At 41.2% G+C, this 26289-nt stretch overlaps 2 protein-coding genes across 2 annotated transcripts; both read right to left on the reverse strand.

Annotated features, from left to right (window-relative positions):
• Positions 1 to 4972: 4972 nt before the first annotated feature.
• On the reverse strand, positions 4973 to 17521 carry LOC146644910 (solute carrier family 26 member 6-like). The gene is made up of 15 exons (XM_085394244.1): positions 17320 to 17521; positions 17082 to 17221; positions 16230 to 16340; positions 15811 to 15923; positions 14570 to 14643; positions 13921 to 14053; positions 13691 to 13768; positions 13266 to 13361; positions 13052 to 13158; positions 12714 to 12783; positions 10863 to 10952; positions 9598 to 9759; positions 8559 to 8613; positions 8037 to 8161; positions 4973 to 5221 (listed from the first exon to the last, which is right to left on the reverse strand). The coding sequence occupies exons 1-15, from the start codon at positions 17508 to 17510 to the stop codon at positions 5192 to 5194; spliced, it is 1575 nt and encodes a 524-aa protein (XP_085250370.1). The 5' UTR covers positions 17511 to 17521; the 3' UTR covers positions 4973 to 5191.
• A 758-nt stretch (positions 17522 to 18279) lies between these two features.
• On the reverse strand, positions 18280 to 24515 carry LOC146644911 (uncharacterized). The gene is made up of 4 exons (XM_085393826.1): positions 23807 to 24515; positions 22052 to 22118; positions 20985 to 21359; positions 18280 to 18775 (listed from the first exon to the last, which is right to left on the reverse strand). Exons 2-4 carry the CDS (start codon positions 22101 to 22103, stop codon positions 18558 to 18560), a joined length of 645 nt encoding a protein of 214 aa, XP_085249952.1. The 5' UTR covers positions 22104 to 22118; positions 23807 to 24515; the 3' UTR covers positions 18280 to 18557.
• Between the last annotated feature and the right edge of the window lie 1774 nt (positions 24516 to 26289).

The following is a 26289-nucleotide window of genomic DNA, read 5'->3' on the forward strand; positions in this document are numbered from 1 at the left end:
TCTAAAAAAAAAAAAAGAGAGAGAGAATTTATTTTTGTTCAGTTTTGCATAGTTTTACCCAGTGACTGGTCCTTCGCCGTCATCGGCGAAGGAGACGACTGAGTCGGTCCGGAGGCCGGCCGCGCGGAAGGCAGCGGAAGGCAGCGGAAGACAGCGGAAGGCAGCGGCGGCGGCGACGGAGACGACTGAGCCGGTCATTAAATACAAGCTGTATTGTTAACCTGTGTTACGTCCCTGTGCAACTTCTAATCGTCTCAGTGTTTTCAGCTGGTGCTAATTGGCCACACCTAGTCAGGTGTGGATAAAAGCATACCTGAGGCAAGCTTCCCAGCAGTGCACTAGTCTTTGCCTTGGTGGCACCAGCCATTTTAGCCAACCTGGATTTCCATTTTAGGATGAAACCTCTTCTCACCCACACTCTGTTATTCATCTCCTTTTTTTATGTTGCGGCTTTTGAGCCGGGTCGTAACATAAGTGGGGGCTATTTTGGAATATGGCTATTTTGTTGGATCACTTGTGAGTGTTGTTGGCCAGGTGATGGCAATAACACTGTGGGGTGCTGAGCCACCCTTGATGTGATCATTGTGTGGCCATAGCTCTCTATTTTGTGGTTGGTCACTAGTGTGCTTGATTTACTGAACTTTTTGGATTAAAGTAACTTGTTGTGGTATAGGGCCACTTGTATGTGGAGACAACAGATCACTTGTGATTATTTGTTGCTACTTTTGGTTTTGTGTTGTAGCAGGTCGGGTAATCATTTTGGGTTTGACTGTTGTGCTCCTTTGTGTTGGTCACATGTTACTTTTTGTGTGTTCAGTGTGGCAACTTCAGATCCTCATGTAGGGGCATCCATGCTTAAAGATGCCAACTTACTTTTGAGGGATCAAGGCTTCAGAGGGACTTTTAATTTGTTTAGGGGTCCTAGAGGAACCCTTTTAAGGGAGGAGGTGTTACGTCCCTGTGCAGCTTCTAATCGTCTCAGTGTTTTCAGCTGGTGCTAATTGGCCACACCTAGTCAGGTGTGGATAAAAGCATACCTGAGGCAAGCTTCCCGGCAGTGCACTAGTCTTTGCCTTGGTGGCACCAGCCATTTTAGCCAACCTGGTTTTCCATTTTAGGATGAAACCTCTTCTCACCCACACTCTGTTATTCATCTCCTTTTTTTATGTTGCGGCTTTTGAGCCGGGTCGTAACACCTGCATTATTGTGTGCATTAAATCATTGTATAACTTTAAAAATGCATGAAAACAAAAACAGGGTGTCACAATCCAGTCACATAGTTCATGGCAGTATGGCTTTGGTGCATGTGTTACAAACCTGACCAACCTGGATTTTTATCACATGGTTCCAAGTCTTGTTGTTTAGTCGCCACAGCGACGTGATAATGTGAAGCTACAGGAAATAGTACACTAGCTAGGCTGTTCATTACTTCTTGAGCCAGTGTCAGGGATTGAGTGAGTCAACGGGGTAATCCTGTCAAAGTTAATGATAGTGAAGGTTCATAGACTTCATCCTGACCTTTTTCCAACATGGTTCGACACACCACACACGCATTTGCAATGTCACGTCAGCAACCTTGAAAACTCACATAGAGATTGTTACATACATTCTTTTAAAATCAATGAAAACTTTGTAATGCACAATTTTATTATGTTTCTAATAAGATTGTCTTTAAGTGATACTGACATTGGGAGTGTGCTCAAATTATTCTCACAAAGATATATGATTATTCAGTGTTTGATGAGAGGACTCGAATAGGCGTTTGGACCAGTGACAATAGGCATATATTGTCACTGCTTTTTGTTTTACGTTATGCTAATGATGGCTCATGGCTAAAACATGTATGTCTTTTTCCTCTTTAATAAATCCAGCAATGACATTGATCAGAAAGTACTGGTTCTTTCTCATCCACATGTCTTTCATCTGAAGAAGAGCTTTGAATGCCCTTCAAGAAGCCTGAAGAAGTACGACCTAAACAGGGAAAAACTAACAGAGACTAACCAGAAATGGCGATGTAGGGATACACAGGGAATTACACAGAATGATGGAGGGGAATAATGCAACGAGGACGAGGGAACACACACTATAAATACACAGACCAGCAATCAGGGGATGGGAAACAGGAGGGAAACACACCTGGGAGACATCACAGCTGACGAGGCAGGGGAAACGTAAAGAGAACGCACTGACATCAGACAGAGACCTTCAAAGTAAAACAGGAAACACATACACGTAATGACACAACTCACACACAAACTTGACACAGACTGGGGGACACAGAACATAGGAACATGAAACGTGAAAAAGCAGAGTACAAAAACCCAGAATAAACAAAACCACAGAATAATAATAAACTAAAACACGGAGTAACAGACTCCGGACCATGACAATAGGCATGCTGTTACCACATTCTGAAGCGTGTGCATCACATTCAAAGCTCGTATATCTTTATGGATTACTCTATATTGGATAGGTTATTTACAGTTTTTCTCAGTCGCTTTGGTGCTTTTCTCAGGTCAGAATGAAAATTCTCAAAGCCATTAGTGCAACCTCAACAACATTTAGTCATTTGTGCACATCATAGTAGCAATTTCTCCTTCCTCTGAACAAATTGTAAGTGCTCTTGGACATGTATCAGTTGCTTTCATACAATTCTCTGCCGTCGACAACATTATCATTTGCTTATGTCATGTCAGTCAAAATGAACTATACTTTTGGATGCTGAATAGTCGTTCCCAATAAAACTAATTGTCTTCATTTCATTGCTTGAGTCATTATATACAAGTATAGTTTTCAAATGCTGTCAAGCAAATGTTATACTTTTTTTAATTATTATTTTTTCCTGGAAATGTCCCGGAAATTGAACAATTTCTCTCAGGTGAACTTCAGCTTTCACTGACAAGGAGGTGTGTGAAGTATTAGTTGTAACCAATGCCAAGCCGCTTGTTCACAATCACTCATGGATCAATCCCATGAACCCTCAATTGGGAAGCCTATATGAACTGAGCAGGACAGGAAGGTCAGCATCGTGGAAGAGGCGTGAGGATGTGGGGGGGACAAAACAGGGGAAGAGGGAGAAGACGCCAAAATACATGGGCCGATTCCTAATGAAATTAGGGCAACACTTGTTGACCATGTTGTCAATCATGGCCTCATAATGGATGAGGGAGGGTGCAACCAAATGTTGAAAGAACCACTGGGAGTTCAATCATTCAAACATTTCATAGGGAGAACAGATATGTATAGTATTGAAAAGTAATCCAACATCTCATAATATCTCATGTTGAGTGTAGATTACTGTAATTTTACTGTAATCTGCACCACAAAGGATTGAAAGACAACCTCGCGGAGGTGGAAGAGGGCCCCTTTTTACCCCGCAGCAAGAGGAAGCCATTTGTGCAATGGTGATTGCAAACAATGCAATAAAGTTGAAAGAAACCCAAAGCGCTGTCATAGAGGATAACGGTGTATTTGGCAATATTGGATCTGTGTCAATTGCAACAACTGACAGAGTGTTCAAGAGAAAAGAAATGGGCATGAAAGAATTGTACAAAGTGCCATTTGAACAGAACAGTGAAAGAGTGAAGGAGATCCGTCACTAGTATGTACAGGTAAAACATGTCTTCTATGTATACTCTAACCTTCAGCACTGTAAACTGTTTTACTTTGTGTAGTTTTATGCAGTAGTCTAGCAATTTTGTATATATACTCACAGAACATACAAAATGCATTATGTTACACAGGAAAAGATGTTCCATTTTCTCTCTCTCTCTAAAGGGAGAGGAACCACTGCACACGTTCATATACGTTGATGAGGCGGGTTTCAATCTGGCCAAAGGCAGAAGGCGTGGAAGAAATCACATTGGACAGGGAGCAACCACCGATGTCCCAGGCCGGTGTGGAGAGAATGTTACAATGTGTGCAGCCATCTCAGACAATGGCATCCTCACCCATATTCTCCTTCTTGGTCCATAAAATACACAACATTTCCTGACTTTTTTAGACACTCTTTACAGGGACATAGTCCCTGAGAATGAGAGGGGTTGAGGCCAACTTAACAAGTATGTCGTTGTGTGGGATAATATCCGTTTTCACCACTCATATCTGGTCAGACAGTGGTTTGCAGCACATGACATAATGCTGGTTGAATTTCTCCCTCCCTACTCCCCATTCCTTAATCCGATAAGAGGAGTTTTTCTCTGCCTGGAGGTGGAAGGTTTATGACTGGCATTCACATGCGCAAATGGCCCTGCTAGCAGCCATGGATGCAGCATGGGATGACATCACAGCTGAGTCATGCAGAGGGTGGATTCGCCACTACAGGTGATATTTTCCTCGCTGCATTGCAAGGAATGGTATCCATTGTGATGTAGATGAAAATATGTAGCCAGACAGACGGGAACGTCTGGATGTGCCAGAATGATTTACATATGTTCAGCTACAATATGTACTGTTATATTGTTCACATTTGTGCACAGCTCTTCCAAAAGGGTGTTTCTTATGTTTATTCTAAATAAGTGACTGTAGAGTATTTTTCTTTTGCACAATGTTGTAGAATTACAAACAGCCTACACAGTAAAAATGGGAAACATACGTATTCAGTGTCTTGTACTCACTTACTTCCCTAACTACAGGAATGTTTAACTTTACTGTAGATTTTACTGTAAATGGCTGTACAAAAAGTGAGCATTTTAATGTTAATAGTGATGTGAGAAAAGCACCAAAGCGACGGAGAAAAACTGTAAGAACACTGTTGCCTCGGTTAATGAATAAGCCCATCAGTGCTCTGTGTCTGCATTGTCATCAGGTATTCTCAAGTCTCAACAGCTTAATGGATAAGGCGCTTCTCTTCAAAGCTAGGATGTTTGGGTTTGAGTCCTTTCTGGTGTGACAGATAGTGCTGCGGAGCAGCAGGTGTACTAGGCTCAAAACCAGGAGATTCAAACTTTTCACTCTGCATTGAAAATCAGCAAAATTTCAGAATGTTTAATAACAGCATGAAATGGAGAATACATTTGTTGTTACATTTATTTGTGGAAACACAAAAAAGCAAAGACTGAGAAAAGCCAACCTGGGAAATGTGCAACATGCAAATGCAAAAGAGCATTTCTGTCAAAAATAAATGGACGCCGTCCACCCCAGGGTTGTGTTTGGGGTCTGCTTTATGCAGAATTATTGTCCCTTTGTTGTTTTAACAAATGCTTGTGTCCGAGTTGATTTCCTGATTAGAAGCAAAGAATAAACAAAGAAAATCTTTAAATATGTTGAAATGCGACACAAAAGCACACAATAGCAGATTACAGTTTAAATTAGCAATTTAAAGGAAAGAAAACCAGTGCAGCAAAATATCAGTTCACCAGATTTACAGTTCAATAGATAGAGTGTAAAAATCCCCCCAACAGAACAAAACAAACATAGTGTTCACAACACGCATACAATTCTCCCAAGAGCTGTGACTGCACCTGTGACAATAAGTGTCCAAAATCTCAGTTTACTGGTAACTATGACTAAGCATTTTAATTTTATATTGGGAGAAATGATTGAATGAGCAAAGAGAGTTTTCGGACACAGAAATAATATTTTGTGATCCACACTGTCTCCTCTGGTCAGCCAGATCCAATCACCTTCATACATGATCTAAAAATGCAACTGAAAAGACTCACATGCAAATCCAGCTAACACAGCTTCAATCCTCCCGCCTCAATCAGAGACAGTGTACCAGCCTACAGTCTGCTAAATTCACCTCTAACTAACTACACCCCTACCCTTCTTTCTTGTCTTTTCTTTTCTCAATTTGCATTTTCACACTTAGTATTTTTCAGCCTGTACTGACTACACAAGTGAGTGAGTCAGTTTCACAGATGCAGTAGTACAGTACAGAGGAGCTGTAAACAGTTACATGTTCGATGTGGCTACACAAACACAGCAGAAAACCTGCTGCTCAACAAAACACATATTTAAAAATATGAGATGATTTTAGGAGTGTATGAGCTCTGCTTCCCCGTGAAAGTGGAGTTGAGCAGTTGCAATAGGCAGAATAAAAGAATTGTCTATCTATCTATCTACCTATATATATATATATATATATATTAGGGGTGCAACGATATTCGTATCGATATTGAACCGTTCGATACAGTGCTTTCGGTTCGGTACGCATATGTATCGAACAATACAATTTTTTTCAATTTTTTTTTTTTCAATTTTTTTTTTTTTTTTTTTTTGTGTCCCGTTTGGATCTATAGCCATCAGAATTGTTGTCTTGAGGCCAAGAAAGATGCCAAGAGGATTTATTTTAAGTGGATCATCATATTGGTCCATTTGATTGACCTTTATTATAATTATGAATTTATTTTATTTTCAGTTGCAAACGGGACAGACATGACTGTGGGATAGGACAGGGGGAAAGAATGAAAGAAAGAGGGGGAGAGAAAGAAAGAAAACCAAAGGGGAGAAAAAAAAGAACAATACAAAATTTGTAATTTATTTTATCAACTTTCCTTCTGACGATGCTGTCTGTGTTGAGCGCTCAGTGAATCTGCATTTGACTACTCCGCCTAGGCTCGAGAGTGCAGCCTAGGCGGAGTAGTCGAACGCAGATTCACTGAGCACTCAACACAGACAGCATGGTCAGAAGGAAGAGCGCAGGGCAAGCTAGCAAGACAGAAGTGGACCTCCCCACCCTCATTCAGATCTGGCGTTTGGAATTATTTTGGTTTTCATGTGACGTATGACCCTGAAGGTAAGCGAGTCATGGACTAAAGTAAAACAGTATGTTGGATGTGCCATGCAATGCTCAATTACATGGGTGGGAGCTAGTGTGTTAGCGCAGTTAGCTCGTTAACGTGTTGGCCGTCTAGCCCCTCTGTATAGGGTAGCTCGTTAACGGAGATTTGCCGTGTTGTGGCGTTAAGGTTATTTCAACGAGATTAACCTGAAAGCACTAGTGGGAACACAACGAATATGACTGCACATTTACACCGACATCATCCTAGTGCAAAGACAAAAACAACAAGCATGCTACTAACTTTAGCCGAGTCATTTAGACAGCTGTTAGCACATGATTCTCCTTATGCTGCTGAGAATATAGCCCAGAAGAAGCGGATAGTATAGCTTTTATTTTGGAAAGAGACATTTCTCTGTAATAAACTCTCTTTTCCAAAGATGAGTGATTCCTCAATCAGATACAGGGCTCGCAATATCGCTAGCCCGACGTCCCGGGGCTATCTCTGCCCTGCCTGTCGGGCTATTGTAGGAAGGAAAAATATATGTCAATGCCTTTGCATTCTTTCAGAAATGTAGCTGGGTAATTATGTCATTGGCATCGGTGAGCCACTGTCAATATGTGACATATTGAAATCATGTTTGAATTTGCGCTTGTTTTTTTGCTTTCACTTTGCAATCGCGCGAACTGTGTATAGAGAGCGACAGCACTGATCTGTGAGTGATGATAATTTGTGCACCAATTCCTCTGACATCGTCTTATTAATTGTTAGCTTACTATGCAAACATGACAAGTGAAATCTCCCGCAGCTTAAACATGTGAGAGGTTGATCACGCAGAGAATCGCTGAGCTTATGTGAGTGCGGCAGGATATATATTTCACTACGATGACCTGGATGACTGAGAACCTTCACAGACAGATATATATTTTAGTTCTGCTGAGCCAAATAAGACAGGTCAGGGTGAAGAAGTGACAGCCAAAGAAAAGCTTACCACAAAACGGAGAAGTTATGACAAATCAGACTATAAGGCAAAAAGAAAGTGCAGCTTTATGGTTTCATGGACAAAAGAATTTCTGTGGCTGCAATATGACGAGCTAAAAAACAACACGCACAAGGGTTAGGGTTAAATTTAAAAACTGTACTTTTGTGTTAAAATATATATTTACAATTTTAATAAATGACAAATTAAAAAGGCATGAACATTTTTTTTTGTATCGAAAAAATATCGAACCGTGACACCAAAGTATCGAACCGAACCGAACCGTGAATTTTGTGTATCGTTGCACCCCTAATATATATATATATGGTGCGTACCTCCAGGGACCTGGGTAGGATGGTGAGGCAGTGCTGGACGGCATGATGGACTGATGGAAAGAGACAGGAGCGGGGCAGGCTGTCTGGTATACAACCCTGAGTCTGGAGCTGGGATAAAACTTTCTCTGTAAACATGCAGGGAGAATTAGAAATCACAGAATTTACAGCGTAATTTGAAATATTTACTGATGTTAATCACATGGAAAATGCTTTTACACTCCCATGTCTCATTAGAAAGACACAACCTGCCGTGTGTGCACTGGCATACAAAAAAAAGCTCCTAAAGAAAAAAAAATGCGACAGCTACATGAAGTTCAAAATGAAAGAAAAAGAAGCTTGAAGCAAAGCTCCAGTTAGGAGGGGTTGTGAGAACCTGACCTGTGGAAACAGTAACAGCCAAACCCAAGAGAAACGGAGGGTGTGTGTGTGTGGGTGTGTGCGTGAATGAGTGTGTGAGAGAGAAATAGAAGATAAGTCACTCTGTGGGAGATACAGTAAGAGCGCATGAAACATGAGGCTGACCTGGGCAAGCTGCCAGAAAAACACCGACACCCTGGATGTCCAAGACTTCTACAACCTGGTGAAAACACACACAAACATAGGGATCTTGTGACCATATAAACATTACCAATATCATATAAAAGCACATGTATACATAGTGGGACGAATACGTTTCAATTGTTCTTATCCATTAGATAAGAATTATGCAAAAGCTCTGCGTCAACATGCACACGTGTGACGTTGTTAATCGCGTGGTTTGTTTTTATCTCACACGTGACCAGTACGCTGGTCTTTTCTTACATAACCATTTCTTGCTAATATCTTTAATCAGCAAAAAGATATCAGGCTGACAGCACTTTTTCCCTCCCGAGGCCTTGAGAATTAGTGAATACATCTGTTTGGTGATCCAATTTCTAAAGCTGAATTTATTTTTAGTGATATTGACGTAAAACAACTGACTGAATATTTCTCTAAACTATATTTTCTGTCTTATCTGTGACAAAAAGTTGTAGGTAAAGAAAAGCTTTAGCTTAGTGAGAAAGAAAATGTCATTATTTTGTTCATTCAGCTTCAGTCTGTTGTAGTTTCCTTCATAATCTCCACATTTGCTGCTGACACAACACTGATCTGTTCCAACACACACACAAAAAAACCTGCAAAATACGTTTCACTTTACTTTCAAACATGAAGATAAATTTTAGGAATTTAGAACTATTGTCTCAGAAAAATATATCTGGACTCTGTTTGACCTGGAGTCTTGTAGATTTTAATTATCTTGTCATTATTTAGCATCTTACCCATTTACATTAGCATTAGCATTATTCGTAGCATGTTACTGGCTTCTATAGATTTTATTCAGTAAATTTTTTTTTCTGGGTGATAGTGGAAAGAGAAGTTTTCAGAGAACAAATAAAAAACCTACAATACTGCCCACTATGACAGTGCCTCAGAGAATAAGTTCCCTTTAGACTGTTTAGAGTAAATATAAATATATCAAACAAATAAATTATTTCTTCATAGAAATACATTGGCTGCATTCATCCTGCACTTCTCTCCTCACCTTGCAAAGTGCCGTCATGGCCACAGAGTCCATGAAGGTAACAGAGCTGAGATCCAGAACCAAGCAGTAGGTGTGCATGTGTGTCTGCGCTGGGGGGGAAGAAACCGAAGAAGCAGCGATGTGAACTCCAGCTGAGTTTTCCTTCTGACCATGATTCACCGTCTCCAAGTTGCAAGAGGAAAGAAGTGAAGAGGAAAAGTTACAAGTGAAAAATTTACATTTCAGTGCTTCAAACATGCTTTTGAGATTTTTCTATTTCAAGTAGAGGTGCACAAATACACACACAAGCACATTGCATAAAGCATGGGGCTGGCGATGAAACTCAGAGTTACACTCACTGGACATTTTCACCGATTCAGTTTCTGGAAACATTCCTCAGAGATTTTGGTCTCACGCTGATGTGCCAGCATCACACAGTTGCTGCATATTTGTCGGCTGCACATCCTTCATGTGAATCTCAAATTCCACCACATCCAAACGGTGCGCTATGGGATCTGGTGACCATGGATATCATCTGAATACAGTGGACTGTTGATACGAGGTAGGATGGAGCCAAGTTTTCATGTTATTTACACCAAATCCTGACCCTCCCATCTGAACGTTGCAGCAGAAATCAAAACTCATCAGATGAGGGTACATTTTTCCAATTTTCTACTGTCCAGTTTTGCCAAATTGCAGCTTCAGTTTTTTGTCTTTAGCTGACAGGAGTGGTACTCAGTGTGGTCCTGTGGTGCTGCAGTTCGTTTGCTTCGACATTTGTGTTCAGAGATGCTCTTCATGGTTGTAATCTGTGATTATTTGATTTACTGTCACTTTTCTGTTACCATGTCTACCATGTCGAGTCCTTTTCCTTTGACCTCTGACATGAAAAGGGCATTTTTCCTTTAGAACTGCTGCTCACGGGATATTTTCTCTCTTTCATCCCATTCTTTGCAAACTGTAGAGATGGTCATGTGGGAAAATTGCAGTAGATCAGCAGTTTGTGAAATACTCAGTCCAGCCCGTCTTTTCTCATCCTACGTTCAAAGTCACCTAAATCACCTGTCTCTGAGCTACTGCTATGTGATTGGCTGATTAGAGTTTTATGTCTAAAAGACTTAATGTTTGGTAATCATTAGGTTGAAGATTCAAGATTAATAGTTACATATCAGGACAGAGCTCTAGGAGATCAATGTGTGTGTGCATATGTATGTGTGTGTGTGCGTGCATGTGTGTGTGTGTGTGTGTGTGTGTGTGTGTGTGTGTGTGTGTGTGTGTATTGGCACCTGTCTTATCTTTGTGAACACCAGTTCAGAGTTGGCAAAGTAAAGTGGACTTGAACATGTGAGTATCGTCACGCCTGGAATTTGCTTCGCCTGTTAAGAAAAACAGACATGCATTTAACAGTGGACAGGTGTAACAGGTTACTGTAGTGACACACGGGCAGTACTTGCAGCAAAATTCTGGTGCACTCACTTTAAGGGACATTAGAAAAACAGATGTGTGCAGTACAGTAGGGTAACACCTGTGCCATCTCCTTTGTTCATTAAAAAAAGATGCTACTAGATATTGATGAAGGTATTTGTATATGTTCTCTATTTTGCTGTTATATTTTCAGCAGATGTATGGACAGACTTAATATTCATTATTGTTACCATTAAATATCTATACACATAAAGACTTAAATTCTTCATTTTAAGGTCAAACAGTTTAAGTCTATATAGCTATAGAAAAAAAAGGCTGTTTCTTATTGCTCAAATAAAACATGACCCTGAGACTTAACTGCTAACCGCTAAGTTAAAGAGTAAGAAAATGGCTGTTTGTATTTAGACTTTAGAGACATGGGTTCTTTTTTCTCAGCTAATCTGGATCTTTTGTTGGGTAATCTGTGATTCATGTAGGGTCTTCTACAGGGAATTCCACTGTATACAGTACCACAACATCTATGATGTAAGATGAAGAACATACACAGAGGGCAGATGGGGCAGATGTGCAGCAGCCACCAGAGTAACAGACTGAGGAGAGAATCGAGTGGAGGGAACAGAGAGTGAGAAGTTAAGAGGAAGTCACTGATGCTCTGTGCCCAGACAGATTGCCTTGGGTTGCAGTTTGGTATTTTGATGTGTGACAGATGGTCGGTTTCAGCCTGGGGTGTATTTTTAGTAGGTTTTGGCTCTGTGACAGTTTCACTTAATAAAACCTGACCTGAGGAAGAAAACATGGTTTGTTATTGGGTGTCATGTATGCTTTTTCTCTCGGTGGGGGGTTTAGTACTTTATATCATCAACATAAACAACGGAGATTCGTTTTGATGAGGGCAAAGGGATTTAATAGCTGTGATGCATGCATACACAGCTACTGAAATATTCCAGCTTAAATATATCTACGTATTTCCCAAAGGCTTTTCCATTATGTCAAAAAAATCTACAAAAAGTCTTTCACGCTGATGTTGATGTGTTTATGCTAATTTGCACACCAGCCTCTGTCTGAAAGATTGATGTGCAGATACAAAACAAGCTGTGGAGAATTCATAATTGACTGGCTTTCATACTGATACCACTTTACATACGCTAGCTCACAGACTGCAGCCAGCCAGGATCATCGGGAGTCATGTAATGTCAGCGTGATTCATCTCTGCCAATCAATAAATCGTTGTAGCTCTTCACATTTTAATAGCCCATGACCCAATTACGAACGACTGGATTATTAACCCTCGTCCTACAGACATATTTTACACATCTGGACACAAGGAATACTTCGCCTTAAGGAGCAAATATAAAGGGTGTGTAAAACTGAAGCTGATCAGAAAGAAGCTTAAATCACAGAGAGATGCTGAAGGAGGAGAAACCCCAAATAAAAGTGTAACAAGAAGTCTGAAGAGAGTTTAAATTCAGTCAGTTCTGCAGCTGTGTAGTGAAACCTCATTTATACTCTGACCTTATAAGAATTTCAAAGAATCTCTTCTTTAGATCAACGACCGTCATGTTCTCAACGTTTATAGTCGCTTGGAAAAGATTTCAAAGTTAAAACTGTAACAAAACAGAACAGGGACTGCACTGGGGTTGTGTTTTAATGATTTTCTGATTATTTCTTTTCTTTGATGTTGTGAGATGGATTTATATTTTTCTGAAGTTTACCTCAAGGTAGAGCTCCACATCTCTGTAACAGTCTGTACCAGGAATGTGACCCAAAACAACAGTGGTGGAGCTGGAAGATGAGGACAAGATGAAAAGTGTGAGAGAGACAGAGGGGAATACTGATGAGTGCACAAGTCGTCCTGAGTCCTGAGGGGGGAGAGAAACAGACAGTGGAACCATTTAAACCATATAAAAGTATGTGAAGCAATGACTTTGTGAAAACATAATAAATGTTGGCAGGGACTTTTGGATTTTCACTCCAAAATAAATACAGTGATCTTTTTTTTCTTTTGGTCCAAAATGCTCCATGTAAGGTTTGTAAAATCACATTCACTGACTGTTGTGTCCTGTAAAGGAGTGTGACCAGAGAGAAGACGACAGCCACAGCCAGACCCAGATCCAGGTTAAAAATGAAGGTGGAAGTCAGTGACACTATCCACACGAGCTAAAGGAACGCAGGGAGAAGAGAGGGAAAATTCCTGGATCAGTCCCGGAATGGTGTTTGTAGCTGTTTCTGTGCTATGATTAATGATGTGTGTGCGCCAAGCCCACCAGGTCTAATCTGTCAGATTTCCAGAGCAGACGCACATCTCTGAACTGAGCCAGTATGCCCTGAAGGTTCACCACGATAATCACTGCCAGCACTGCCTGGTACACACAGCAAACCATTACCCAACATTGGCTCAGACACGTGAATCACCCTGGCGATCGTTTCCATGCTTTAGGGAAAGTAAAGGTGTCTTAGCGCTACGAGACATTGACTCACCTCATTTCATGTCCTGTAATCACGTGTAAACTTGCCAGAAAGAAGTTCTTACTTATCATCAAAATAATACTAAAAACTTTAAATATTCCATTTCTCTGTTGCTGTCTGGAAAACGTGACTGCCATGGGTGAGAGTCTGGTGATTTGAACTCTAGCTGTAAGAGCTTGTATAATAAACATTAATAATACCTGTTATGTTAGATTCGCTTTACCTTTGGCAGCTGCTCAAAGAGATAACCAATCTCCAACAAGACTGTCAGAATCAACAGAGCTGACACCAGACCAGCCATCTAAAAATATGAACAAAAAGAACACCGCAAGCAAAGAAGAAAATGACTTACAGCACATTATGAGACTCATAACGTTTTAGTAGGTGCTATTTTAGCCTGATTAAAAATGTGTTTAGCTGAAGGGAGCTGGACTTCTGAAAAAGATAATTGACCTGTGTTTTGACACCGATGCTTTCCTGGACCATGCTGCGAGAAAAGGAGCAGCTGACAGCAAAGCACTGAAACATCGCTCCAATGGTGTTACACAGACCCAGCGCCAGCAGGTCCTGAGGCAGGGACATACAGCTGAGTCCACATCTTTAAATGGCTAAATGACTAGCTACATCACATTTATCACTTATATTTGATTTCTACATGTTCTGTATCTACAGTACATCACCCTACTCTTCATTTTTGCCCTGCCCTGGGTTGCACGGCCAGAAAACTCTGACTTACTCTCAGTCGTCTCTACAGCAGATTTAACAATGAGGCTAAAAAAGGAAGTAGTTGCAGTGAATTGTTCAAAGAAGATTCATCCAGGAAAGTCAGACAAACTTCAAAAAAAGAGTTTGAAGGGAATCAAAGCTGAGGTTCAGCAAGTGTGCCTACATTTGCAGAAATCTGGGGACACCACTTTAATTTCCAGAAGGCACTGGAAGTGCAGTTTCATTAAAACACCTTTAATTAACTTTACTTCTCTCAGTTTCTCTGCACGATATTGAAACAAATAACAGAGTATGTATTTTCTGATCTGAGTTAAACTGTTATTGGGGTGAATGTACCTGACTCGGGTCCACACAGTAGCCATGTTTGTTGGCAAACATTGAGCCCATGGCTGAGAGGAAACTGAAGCCAATCAAAGCCAAGGACAGAGCTGGAATGAAAAGCTCTCTGGACTGAGACAAGGAGGGAAGAGCTGGGGGAGACAGGCTGGAGAGGAGCAGGAGGAGGAGGAGAGGTTCTTTGACTCAGTGACTAAGATATTATTAAAAGGAAAGAAATTATAATATTCAGTATTATAAAGAATTATGACTACCTTGTGAATTATTCATCATAACACAGCATTTTCTTAAAGCTATCAGGTGTGACAAAGCTAGCAGCACATTTGCAATATGACAACAAAAGCATGAAGAACTGATACTTTTCTTCTCATAGAAATATTTGTGAGCTACAGTTTAGATGTTAGTGTCATTTTCTTTGCATGATATTAACACTTTAAAGCTAATAGGTAAATAAAAGCAGCATAATGTCTTTTTCTGCCATAAATCTACTTGACTCACTTTGAGTTAGAGAGAATTACATTTTTCTGGAGTCACATTAAACTGATTCATTTCAGACCATTTTTCTAAAAGGATTTTTCAGAGTCTTTTTGTTGCTTTTGTGTTGGAGGGAATATTACATTTGACAGTTAGAAGTTAGCATTTCCAGCTTGACAATCATTGACAATCGTGACTATTTGATTTTTTTTTTTTAACCCTCTGATGCATAGTGGTCACTGGAGTGGACAGCTACTAAAACGTACATATCTCTTTAATGCATTGGTTTCTATGGTGGAACTGCATATTAGCCTTTAGAGTGCTCTCTGCTGCCATGCTCCATTGAGGTCAATTCAGTGTTCAGTTAGTGCAACTGCAAGTAAATTTCCTCTGAATCAAAGATGGCAGACAAACTGTCACCCTGCCGACCACTGCTGGCATATCCTGTCAATCCTTCTATGCTAAAAGAGCCCAACAGGTAAAAAAAATATGATGATATGCAGTAACATCTAGGGAAGGATATTATCTGTTTGGAATAAGAAATTGTTATGTCTAATATGTAGAAAACTACGATTAACCATGTGTCCACTGTAGTGGACATCATGCATTACCCACTATATTTTTTTTAACATAAGTCATAAATTGTCTCACTGTTTTTTGGGACTGTTTTGGTTATAAGTAAGCATATAATTGTTACATTTATAAGCTACTCATTTAAAATATGTATTTCTGTGCAGATCAGCTGTAGTTTGAGTTACTATAATAATTATTTTATCATATTTTGTAGACTTCAAATGCAGCAAAGACTTGCACCGTTACGTTTACTTTGGCTGCTTCAACAGCTGCTTCATCACCGTCGCTAAGCAACTCCACATTAGCTGTCACAGTCCCAATCATGATGGACAGGACAGCAAAGGTACCTGTCACACACACACACACACACACACACACACACACACACACACACACACACACACACACACACACACACACACACACACACACAGAGCAGCAGAACTAGTTTACTCTTTCCTGAAGTATCTTTAGTTACTGAATTAGGCTTTATTTAGTAAAATGATTGAATAAGAAAAATACTTTTTAAACGATTAAATTTTTTTTTTTGCAACAGAAAAAATTCCTAATAGATTTTCAGAGGTGCTCATGGAAACGTCACTGTATGGAATGACTGTAGGAAAATCCAGAAAAGCGTCAAATGTAAGAATCACCGATGGAGAGGTGTCTGGAAGTGCCAAAGATGAAGTAGACGATCAGAGGATAAAGAGAAGCGTACAGACCAAATGCTGGAGGAATTCCTGCCAACATGGCATTGGCCATACCTGGAAAAGAATAAAGGAGGCGGCTGTGCAAATCAGTGTTGAATAAATCTGTGGATAATATAGGTGCCAATTTTCACATTTACACTCATTCTAAACCCTTCAGCAAATTTGAATGAAACTGGGTTCATATGAAGTCTGATATGAACTTGAAATTATAAATCTTAGCTCAATTTGACACTTTGTCTGTAATGCTGCAAAGCAAAGTTATATGTTTTTAAATTATTTCCTTTCACAATGTGCTGTGACCTCTAGAATTGGCAGTTGCAGTTTCCATTTTGAAATAATTAAAACGTGTGGCCAGGCTTACATATTTATCCAATGAAAGCAATGTTTCTCTGCATCACAACCTCCCACCTACACACTACACCTTAACCTTACAGGCTGTAAAATGCAGAAACTTAAATATGATTGTGAATTAGTTATTTTAGATGTTATATTTGGATTCAGCATATTAAAATGCACAAGAAAGAAACAGCTCACTTAAGTGCTTAAATTAAGGTTAGGGCCACAAAGTTGCCACAAAGATCTACGTGAAAGTTTGATGGATTTAATAATTTATTGTTGGTTAAAGATTATTATAGTTCTTTAGTCTTTATCAATCAAAGTCATATTGTAAATCTTAATGCGATAAGGGAGGGGAATGAAGCCTTTATAGATTTGTGAGTGAAGGTATTGTGGCAGACTGTAGTTCAGACTCTTTTGTGACTTTTATGATACTCTTATCTGTTGCTGTAGCCTAACCCTGGGGTAGATGCATGATCCCAACGCTGATGCCAGACACCAGATCTCCGACGGCGTTGTGTCTAACGGAGTAATGAGGGAGCCATGACAGGACGGGAATAACCTCCAGCACGAAGCTTTTTATCCTGGAACCAGAACACCTGGAGGAAAACACGCACAAGCTATCAGCTATAGAGCCTCAGATAAACACAGCTGGGTCAAACGCAGTAAGGCCAAAAAATGTTATCCTTTGACTCACCGACATTGTGACTTTACCCTCTCCGAAAGTGACAGACACTTCTTTTCTAGCCTCTGCCCGAGGAGATCCAGCTGTGCTTCGTCCAGGGCGTGTGCGAGAACAAGCTGCCTGGAGCGTGGCCGGTCATTTTGCTCAACGCTGTCCATCTGAAATAACTGTGGAAGATTACTGAGAGCACAGTGAAGTTTCATTCTGCCTGCGTTTGAACACTGTGTGTTTGTTTAATGTGCCTCGCTGACCTGTTTTCATGTGTGCTAAATCTGTGAATAAAGTCACATGACAAAAGCGAAAAGAAGTGCTTCTTCAGGAAAACTTAAACAAATTAAAGCAGTGAATGAAAAAAGACTTACTTAATCTCTATCAGCAAGAAGCCGCATTATTACAAAGAGATCACTTGGGTGACAGTGAGAGTGCATGTATTAGGGTAACGCACACACACACAAGCTTTCACACACTTTCACACGCTTTTACACGTGAGTCACGGAAAGTGGAAAAGAGCCTTGAACTCTGGACATTACAGTTAGTTTACAGCCCCTTTCTCCTCCCATTCACCAGCTCATTCAGTACCTCTGAATGCCTCTATTATTCCAGCTCAGCTTCCACAGACTCACGTGTGTGTGTGTGTGTGTGTGTGTGTGTGTGTGTGTGTGTGTGTGTGTGTGTGTGTGTGTGTGTGTGTGTGTGTGTGTGTGTGTGTGTGTGTGTGTTTGTGTGTGTGTGTGTGAGAGAGAGAGGGAGAGAGAGAGAACAGGGTGAGAAAGGTAGGCAGGGATAAGGTTATAGAGTAAATGAGAATCTACAGGAGGTCTATCTGTATGAAACAGAAGCCATTAAAACAGAGAAAGCTGATAAAACAGAGCAACTAGAATGATAGTAAAGTTGTTTTTATTTCATAAATATACACACACATAACGCATAACACAATACACACAACAGGAACGTAAGTAAATTGCTGTGGAGCTGAAAACCAGAGGAATGAACTCACACCCTTAGAAACTATTTTTTAAATAAATTTCAAAACATCAAACAAATAAAATCCAGCTCTCGAAAAGCAATGAACACAGAATGAATAGAATAACATGCAGTCTTATTGTCTTATCCTATTGTGCCAAAAAAAAAAAAAAATCCCTCACCCATCACTCTTACTTTGAAAATAAAATATCACATTTTACTAATACAATAATATACTCAAGAAAGGCAGATTTGAACTATCAGTAGGAACACGCAGCTCTGCGTCTTCAGTAGTGTATCTGTTTCAAAAGCAATAAGAGGTTTTTGACACGCTCGGCACGCCAGCGAGGAGACTGGTGCAGCGGCAGCTCGAAGAAGGAGAAAGTGAAGCTCCGAGAGAAACTGAGGTCAGTGACCGGGTGAAGCGGTGGGAGACGGGGGGCACGAGGAAGCTGACACTGAGGCAACACCCTCCGCCTCAGCTGCAAATCTTTAGCTGCTCCACCTGTGCAAAAAGATGTTCTGGTTAGGGCAGGGACAGTATTAAAACACAGACAGTTAAAGGACAATATTAAATATAGAATATTACATATTTTATATCACAATAATATCAACAGGAGATACATGTTAAATGAGTCAGATTAACTGATAACTGATGCCTCTGTTCCTCTTCTTACAATGTAACTCAAAGCTAGGCTAACATGATTTTTAGCTGCATTCACTCTATTTATGTGCTTTGTATAATGTAACATGACAAAGTATTTTTATAAGACACACAATGTAGCACTAAAGTTATCATAGTTAATAACAAGGAAACATAATACTTAATAATAATTAATGGGTTACATGTGATAACACTGGGTGTGTTCCATTTAGCATTAATAATTAATCATGAAAAACATCCATCCATCCTCATCCGCTTTGTCCGGGGCCGGGTCGCGGGGGCAGCAGCCTAAGCAAAGAGGCCCAGACCTCCCTCTCCCCAGCCACCTCCTCCAGCTTATCCGGGGGAATACCAAGGCGTTCCCAGGCCAGCCGAGATATAATCTCTCCAGCGTGTCCTGGGTCTGCCCCGGGGCCTCCTCCCGGTGGGACATGCCTGGAACACCTCACCCAGGAGGCGCCCAGGGGGCATCCTTGTCAGATGCCCGAACCACCTCAGCTGGCTCCTTTCGATGTGGAGCAGCAGCTGCTCTACTCTGAGCCCCTCCCGGATGGCCGAACTTCTCACCCTATCTCTAAGGGAGAGGCCAGCCACCTTTCGGAGGAAGCTCATTTCTGCCGCTTGTATCCGCGATCTCGTTCTTTCGGTCACTACCCACAGCTCGTGGCCATAGGTGAGGGTAGGGACGTAGACCGACCGGTAAATTGAGAGCTTCGCTTTTACACTCAGCTCCCTCTTCACCACGACGGACCGGTGCAGCGTCCGCATTACTGCAGCTGCAGCCCCAATCCGTCTGTCGATCTCCGGCTCCCTTCTCCCATCACTCGCGAACAAGACCCCGAGATACTTGAACTCCTCCACTTGGGGCAGGAACTCATCCCCGACCCGGAGTGGGCACTCCACCCTTTTCCGGCTGAGAACCATGGCCTCAGATTTGGAGGTGCTGATCCTCATTCCCGCTGCTTCACACTCGGCTGCGAACCGTTCCAGTGCGAGCTGGAGGCCCTCACCCGATGAAGCCAACAGAACCACATCATCTGCAAAAATCAGAGATGAGATTCTGAGGCCACCAAAGCGAAAGCCCTCCGCCACTTGGCTGCGCCTAGAAATCCTGTCCATAAAAATTATGAACAGAACCGGTGACAAAGGGCAGCCCTGGCGGAGCCCATCACCCACCGGGAACGAGTCCGACTTATTGCCGGCAATGTGAACCAAGCTCTTGCAACGGTTGTATAGGGATCGAATGGCCCGTAGCAATGGGCCAGACACCCCATACTCCCGCAACACCTCCCACAGGACACCCCGAGGGACACGGTCGAATGCCTTCTCCAAGTCCACAAAACACATGTAGACTGGTTGGGCAAATTCCCATGTACCCTCAAGTATCCTGGAGAGGATAAAGAGCTGGTCCAGTGTTCCGCGACCAGGACGGAAACCGCATTGTTCCTCCTGTATCCGAGGTTCAACTAACGGACGAACTCTCCTTTCCAGCACCCTGGCATAGACTTTCCCAGGGAGGCTGAGGAGTGTGATCCCCCTGTAGTTTGAACACACCCTCCGGTCCCCTTTCTTAAAGATGGGGACCACCACCCCGGTCTGCCAGTCCACAGGTACTGCCCCTGATCTCCACGCAACATTGCAGAGGCGTGTCAACCAGGACAGCCCTACAACGTCCAGAGCCTTCAGGAACTCGGGGCGGACCTCATCAACACCAGGGGCTCTGCCACCAAGGAGTTGTTTAACTGCCTCAGTGACCTCGCCCCCGGAAATTGGCGGGTCATGAAAAACATTTTTTAAAATAATCTGTCTGCTGCCAACTTTTTCTTTGTATCGTAAAGCATAATTACAGCATATTAAAGTGTGTGAGTGATCTTATTTGAATTCTTTTTAAATTTTACAGGCTCCGTTAAATTAACTATCAGCTATTAGGTATCAATCACTACCAAGTGTTCCTGCAGGGACGTTATGTGTGTAGCTGGACTCATTAGACTTTAAGTAATATTGTCATCTGGTTTTGTTTGGTAATGGCTGTCCCTTTTTGTAGTCATACCTGCGCTGTTTTGCGTGACTGCCACAGGTGGAGATGGAATTTGAGAGTTAAAACTTGAGCCTGAACTGTCTTTGTCTTCTTCTTGTCTCCTGCCATGATATGGGGTAGCTGACGGTATTTGCTCGGGAACAGGAGAGGCTGGGGGTGGAGGTGGAGAGGGTCGTGGAGTAAGTATTTTGGGAATTGAGTCAAAGCAGGACTCAGATAGAGCCAGCCTTCCCCAAGGAGTCATGGTGGCGTCTGAGAGGAGGATGGAGGAGGGTCCTGGATGAGGGTGAGTGTCAGAGGAGAAAGAAGTCTTCTGCTGTCTGTTACGCTTTCTGCGACTGGACTGGTGGGGGTGCCAGAGACCTGGAGAGGAGGGGGTTGGCTTGGCTGTAAACAAAAGCAGTGGAGATGGTAAGAGAAACTTTTGCTTTGTCAATAAACTGTAATTGGAACTGATGCACTAACAAGAACTGATTTGATTTCCCTAATATAATTTTTCCATAACTTTCATTTTTTGATGAAGTCTATCCCCATGTTTATCGCTGACGTCGCCTTGATTTGTTGGAAAAAAGTATGGAAAGTCTAATCTTGAAAACGTATTTCTTAAATGCTGAAATCCTCATTGTCCAATACTGCGAGCATCATGACATAAAAATGGAAAGTGCTAACTAAAAAAGGTGAGCAAGTGAACATTTTCACAGTGCAGGTTAAAGAGTCCCAGTAGCAAAATCCTCATTCTATCAATCAATCTCTTTTTCTATAGCACATTGAAAAGGACAGTGTTCAACAAAGTGCATTTGTTGACCAGTGTCAGAATATTGTCATGTGGTGAGATAAAGACATGTCTATAAAGAGGTGACACAATTTGAGTTGGATTTATGCTACATGAAAACTTCTGCTTGTATGATTTCATAACTTGTATCATTTTGTTTGTGGAGACCTTGCACTGTCAAAAGGGCAACTCTGCCACAGAAATAACCACATTGCACAAAATAAAACACTCATTAATTATAATAGCTGTGAGTTAGATCACTTTATCTAACTCTTCAGTAATATAGTCCTTGAATCTCATTGATTACCTGTTGATTTAGTCCCAGATGAACCAATGAAAGGCAGGCGGTCAGGTAACATTACCAGTCCAGGAGCCTGAGAGCAAATATACATTTTCTTTAATCTTTGTAGCTGTAGCGATCACACTAAGTCTATCTGAAAGGCAGTCCACTTTTAGAGAAAGAAACAGTTGCTGGATGGAATTCCCTTCATACCATACTTTTGGATTTGGGTTAAGACAAAAGATAAACATTGTTAAGACTAATAGACATGTTGACACCAAAGCAAAGCTCTCCTCCCAGCCCTCATTTCTTTATATTTGTAAGTGAATTAAGAAGGATTTGCAGTGATTTGCTGAAATGTGCAAACATAAATGTAAATACACACTACAAGGCAAAAACAGTTTGTACAATTCGAATAAGGATGAAAGTCAATATTTTGTAAGACCACCTTTATTCTTCAGTACAGTCACTCTTAGGCTTTATTCTAATTTATTTAAGCAGTCTCCAGGTACACGTGGCCAGGCTTTTTTGAAGGACATTCAAAGCTCTTCTTTGGACGTTGGCTGCTTTTTGTTCCGTTCTCTGTCAAGATGATCCCACACTGCTTCAGTAATGTTGAAGTCTAACATGATGGAAGCTCTACCAGGTTTTACAGATGGCTGTAGAGACTCACTGTTGTTCATGTTAAAGATGATTTGAACCAAAACTTTAAAATTGAGATTCATTCCTAAGGCCTGTTGTGACTGATTTTAAGTCCAATTCTTGTGTAATTTGACATATATCAGCCTTTTCTCCCTGTTTCCCTTCTTATGAATGGCTTCTTGACAGCCACCCTTCACTGAGACCCTGCACTGGCCCTTCAGTGAACAGTGGATCAACTGAAGGGCATATTGTTTTTCTGTTGAAGCTTCCCCCCCCCCTTAGGCCTGTCATTACTTCTGTCGCCCTTCACTTGTCCAATTCCTTTAAATGAAGGTAAAAGCACCGGATCACAAAAACAGTTTTCCTCAAGATGCTTAAAGAGCCCAGAGTATTTGAGAGAAAAGCCCAAGAATCAAATGACTCCCTAAAAGCAAGCACTTTGTAACTGTGAGAAGGAAAAACAGGCAAAGTTTAACGACATCTTGCAGTGATATATAAATAGGTGGGAAATAAAGAGAAGTGAGAAAAGAAGAAATGGTCAGTGCATCACATGAAGTGCTGTGCAAGTCCTGTAGCAATCTGAGCCTATAGGATCATAATTCAGGAGTGGTTCAGGGTCACCTGCCCTAACTATAAGCTCTTTTTTAGCTTATAGTTAGGGCAGGTGAGCTGTATACAAGCTGTAGTGTCTGGTTTAAGATTAAGGCAGACAGTTTAATTTATATCCAACACACACACACACACACACACACACACACACACACACACACACACACACACACACACACACACACACACACACACACACACACACACAAACGTGTTATCTTTGACTAAAGAAATGTGAAAAATGATGTGCTTCTGTCACAGGCTGCTAGTAACAAAGTGCCTAAAGACAGAACAAATTTACAAGAATGGGTTGGCTGGCTTGGAAGGAAAAAATATAAAGTAATCATTACTTTTGCGTGGTACTGTACACTATAATGTTTATAGATAATATTTGAGTATTACCCATTAAAGTTGAGGAACAAAAAGGGAAAACAAATAAACAAACAAAACATCACAACAATACAAACAACAATAAGTAATGGATCAACATCAGAAACAGTGATGAAAAGCCAGGAGAGAGAGAGAGTGTACCTCTCTGATAGATGTAAAATGCTCCTCCTTCTGCAGATGCTGACACAGGGTCAGTGGGTCAGAAGACTCAGGGGCAATTTCCCAGCTCACACTTCCCCACACCAGTCTGTGAAGATCTCTGAAACTGGATTTTTATCAATTATTTCCACTCTCCTGCTTGAAAACCACAGGCGAAATTCTAGACAAACAAAAAGGTTTTCATAAAGTGTAAAATTTCTTAAAAGTTTAATAGTTTTTTTTTTTTTACCCCTGTATTATCCTACAATCCTGCCTCTCTCGCTCCTCAAACAACAAAAACCAGCAGCAAGAAGCCCCCCACCACCTTCACCATGCAAGCACTCATGCGCTCACTCACCCTAGCCCCTCATCTTTTCTTCCTTCCTAACTGACAGTTGTGGTCACAAAGAGAGCTATGGGAAATGGTGCAAGAAGCTGTCTTCCCCGTTCTTTCAGGTCCCTCTTCTTCAACACCCTCCCTCTCTTTTACTCACCGTTTCCTCCTTCCTCTCTCTTCCTTCTTCTTTCATTGTGAGTGGCAGGCAGTGAGATGGGAGGTCAGCAGAAAGCAATATGAGACAAGACTGAAATATTAAAATATTCATGGACACCTGCAGTCGGCCCCTCCATGTGCCCCAACCTGCACACAGCCGTCCAAGTGCGTACACATCCAGATATGTGCACACACTGGAATCTAATTTAGCTAATGTCAGTAATCCCAGCATTTAGACCATGTGTCAAGTAACCAGTAATCATCACAGAGTCCTATTTCCATTACTTCTGAGGACATTACATGGACTTGCCATAATTTATTGGAAGTCTAATAATAAACCAGGAATTCACCTTTAAATGTAGTAATCTAATACTAATATTCAGAGGACTTGTTTTTCACCCTCCCCCTGTCCCCACATGTGACTGACTTTATAATGTCCCCACAACATGAGGAATACAAGCAAACACACACACACACAGAGTGCAGGTGGGCACTTCATCTGTGTTCGTAGTTAAATTCCAAGCAGGTGACAGTGAATCAACACACATTGAGCACACACTCTTTTGTACTTTTTGACATTTAACATGCCTGAGGTGAATATTCTCTTTGGCATCTTCCACAGCTACATTTGCATGCCAGGGACACTCACACACACACACACACACACACACACACACACACACACACACACACACACACACACACACACACACACACACACACACACACACACACACACACAGTCGCATATCAACGTGCCACTTAAGCATCTCATCTCAAAGCACTACATTTGCATTTTATAAACAAATACGCAAATATACACAGTATAGGCAGGAGTGGTTATATAAATCCTCGCTTTCAGCCAATAACACACAGCATACTGACACTATGAACTGACTCAAACTACAATTACTTTTTTAAACCCTCGTGGTTGCTGCGTGACAAAGTGGGAGCCTCTGCTGCAGATTAGTCAGGTCTCAGAGGAGATTCCTGAGACTTCTAATCTCAAATAATTTGTCCTGTGACAATTATTTTGACAGTTTGCATTTTTATGTCTAGCTTTAAGCTCATCACAATGTTAGACAGACACATTTTTGGAACATAAACCAATCTGAATTTAAGTACCTTGCTTGAGGACAAATCTTGGGAGTAGGTGAGGTGATAGCCTAGATTTACACTGCAAATTTCTGTTTTGAGGTTTTTACTGTGTGGAGAAATGAACTCCCAAGACTCTTCATCTAAAAACAAAAAGGCCTTTATTTCCTGGCTGGATGAGATGCACCATACTGTATTAAAAATAACTCCAGTCACTTCAGCCATCTTTGTGCAGCTTGGTACTATTCCCTAAAGTAGGCCACAGATGCCACAAACACATCAGAGATGGTTTTTAATGTTCTCTGTGCCGTGAATGCTTTCAGTGTTTTCTTAAAGGAAACACCAGGAAAAAAAAATAGCTGCTCGCATCTACGAAATTAATAAATGGTTTGCTTTCTAAAGGATCTGAAATCAGTTAAGACAAATTAAAGAACATTTTTAATCCTTCATTTAATTACCGTACACTGGGAACATAGCTGGACTGGCCATCGGCGGTGGGCCAATGGTGATTTTTCGTTTTTATGGGGCGACGTTTTTTTGTAACGGTATAAACAATGAAAGGTGGTGGATTGGCCAATTGGTCATGATCGACTCTGGGCAGGACCAATTACAGCTGATGAGGTCGAACTTTAAAGTTCCGTATTTAGGTGTAAAGAAACGCGAATTGTCCCGAACTTCAGCAAAAATTAAAAAAAAAGAAGAAGCAAAAAGACACAAAGCTGGAGTTAATCTGTGTCTTTACGCTGCAGCTGCCTCTTCTTCTCTCATTCTCTCTCCCTCCATCTCCTGTTGCTACTTCAATCATGAAACTGATCAATGATCAGCTGATCGGCTTTGCTGTCCTAAGTCCCGTCTCGTTTGTTTATTGTGGCGCTAAACAACAGCAGCACGTTTAAGC

Source organism: Rhamphochromis longiceps, linkage group LG20 (assembly GCF_057381845.1).
Source record: "Rhamphochromis longiceps isolate RC_006_pf linkage group LG20, R_longiceps_female_GT1.1, whole genome shotgun sequence".
Lineage (NCBI taxonomy): Eukaryota > Metazoa > Chordata > Actinopteri > Cichliformes > Cichlidae > Rhamphochromis > Rhamphochromis longiceps.

Coding starts and splice junctions, on each gene's coding strand:
- LOC146644910 (XM_085394244.1), bottom strand. CDS start 17,510: ATGAAACTTCACTGTGCTCTCAGTAATCTTCCACAGTTATTTCAGATG. Junction 17,222..17,319: donor AGGGTAAAGTCACAATGTCG/GTGAGTCAAAGG, acceptor GTTTTCCTCCAG/GTGTTCTGGTTCCAGGATAA. Junction 15,924..16,229: donor TTCCAGACACCTCTCCATCG/GTGATTCTTACA, acceptor TGTGTGTGACAG/GTACCTTTGCTGTCCTGTCC.
- LOC146644911 (XM_085393826.1), bottom strand. CDS start 22,103: ATGTTACCTGACCGCCTGCCTTTCATTGGTTCATCTGGGACTAAATCA. Junction 21,360..22,051: donor ATCTGGGACTAAATCAACAG/GTAATCAATGAG, acceptor TTTTGTTTACAG/CCAAGCCAACCCCCTCCTCT. Junction 18,776..20,984: donor AGTCACGCAAAACAGCGCAG/GTATGACTACAA, acceptor CTTTTTGCACAG/GTGGAGCAGCTAAAGATTTG.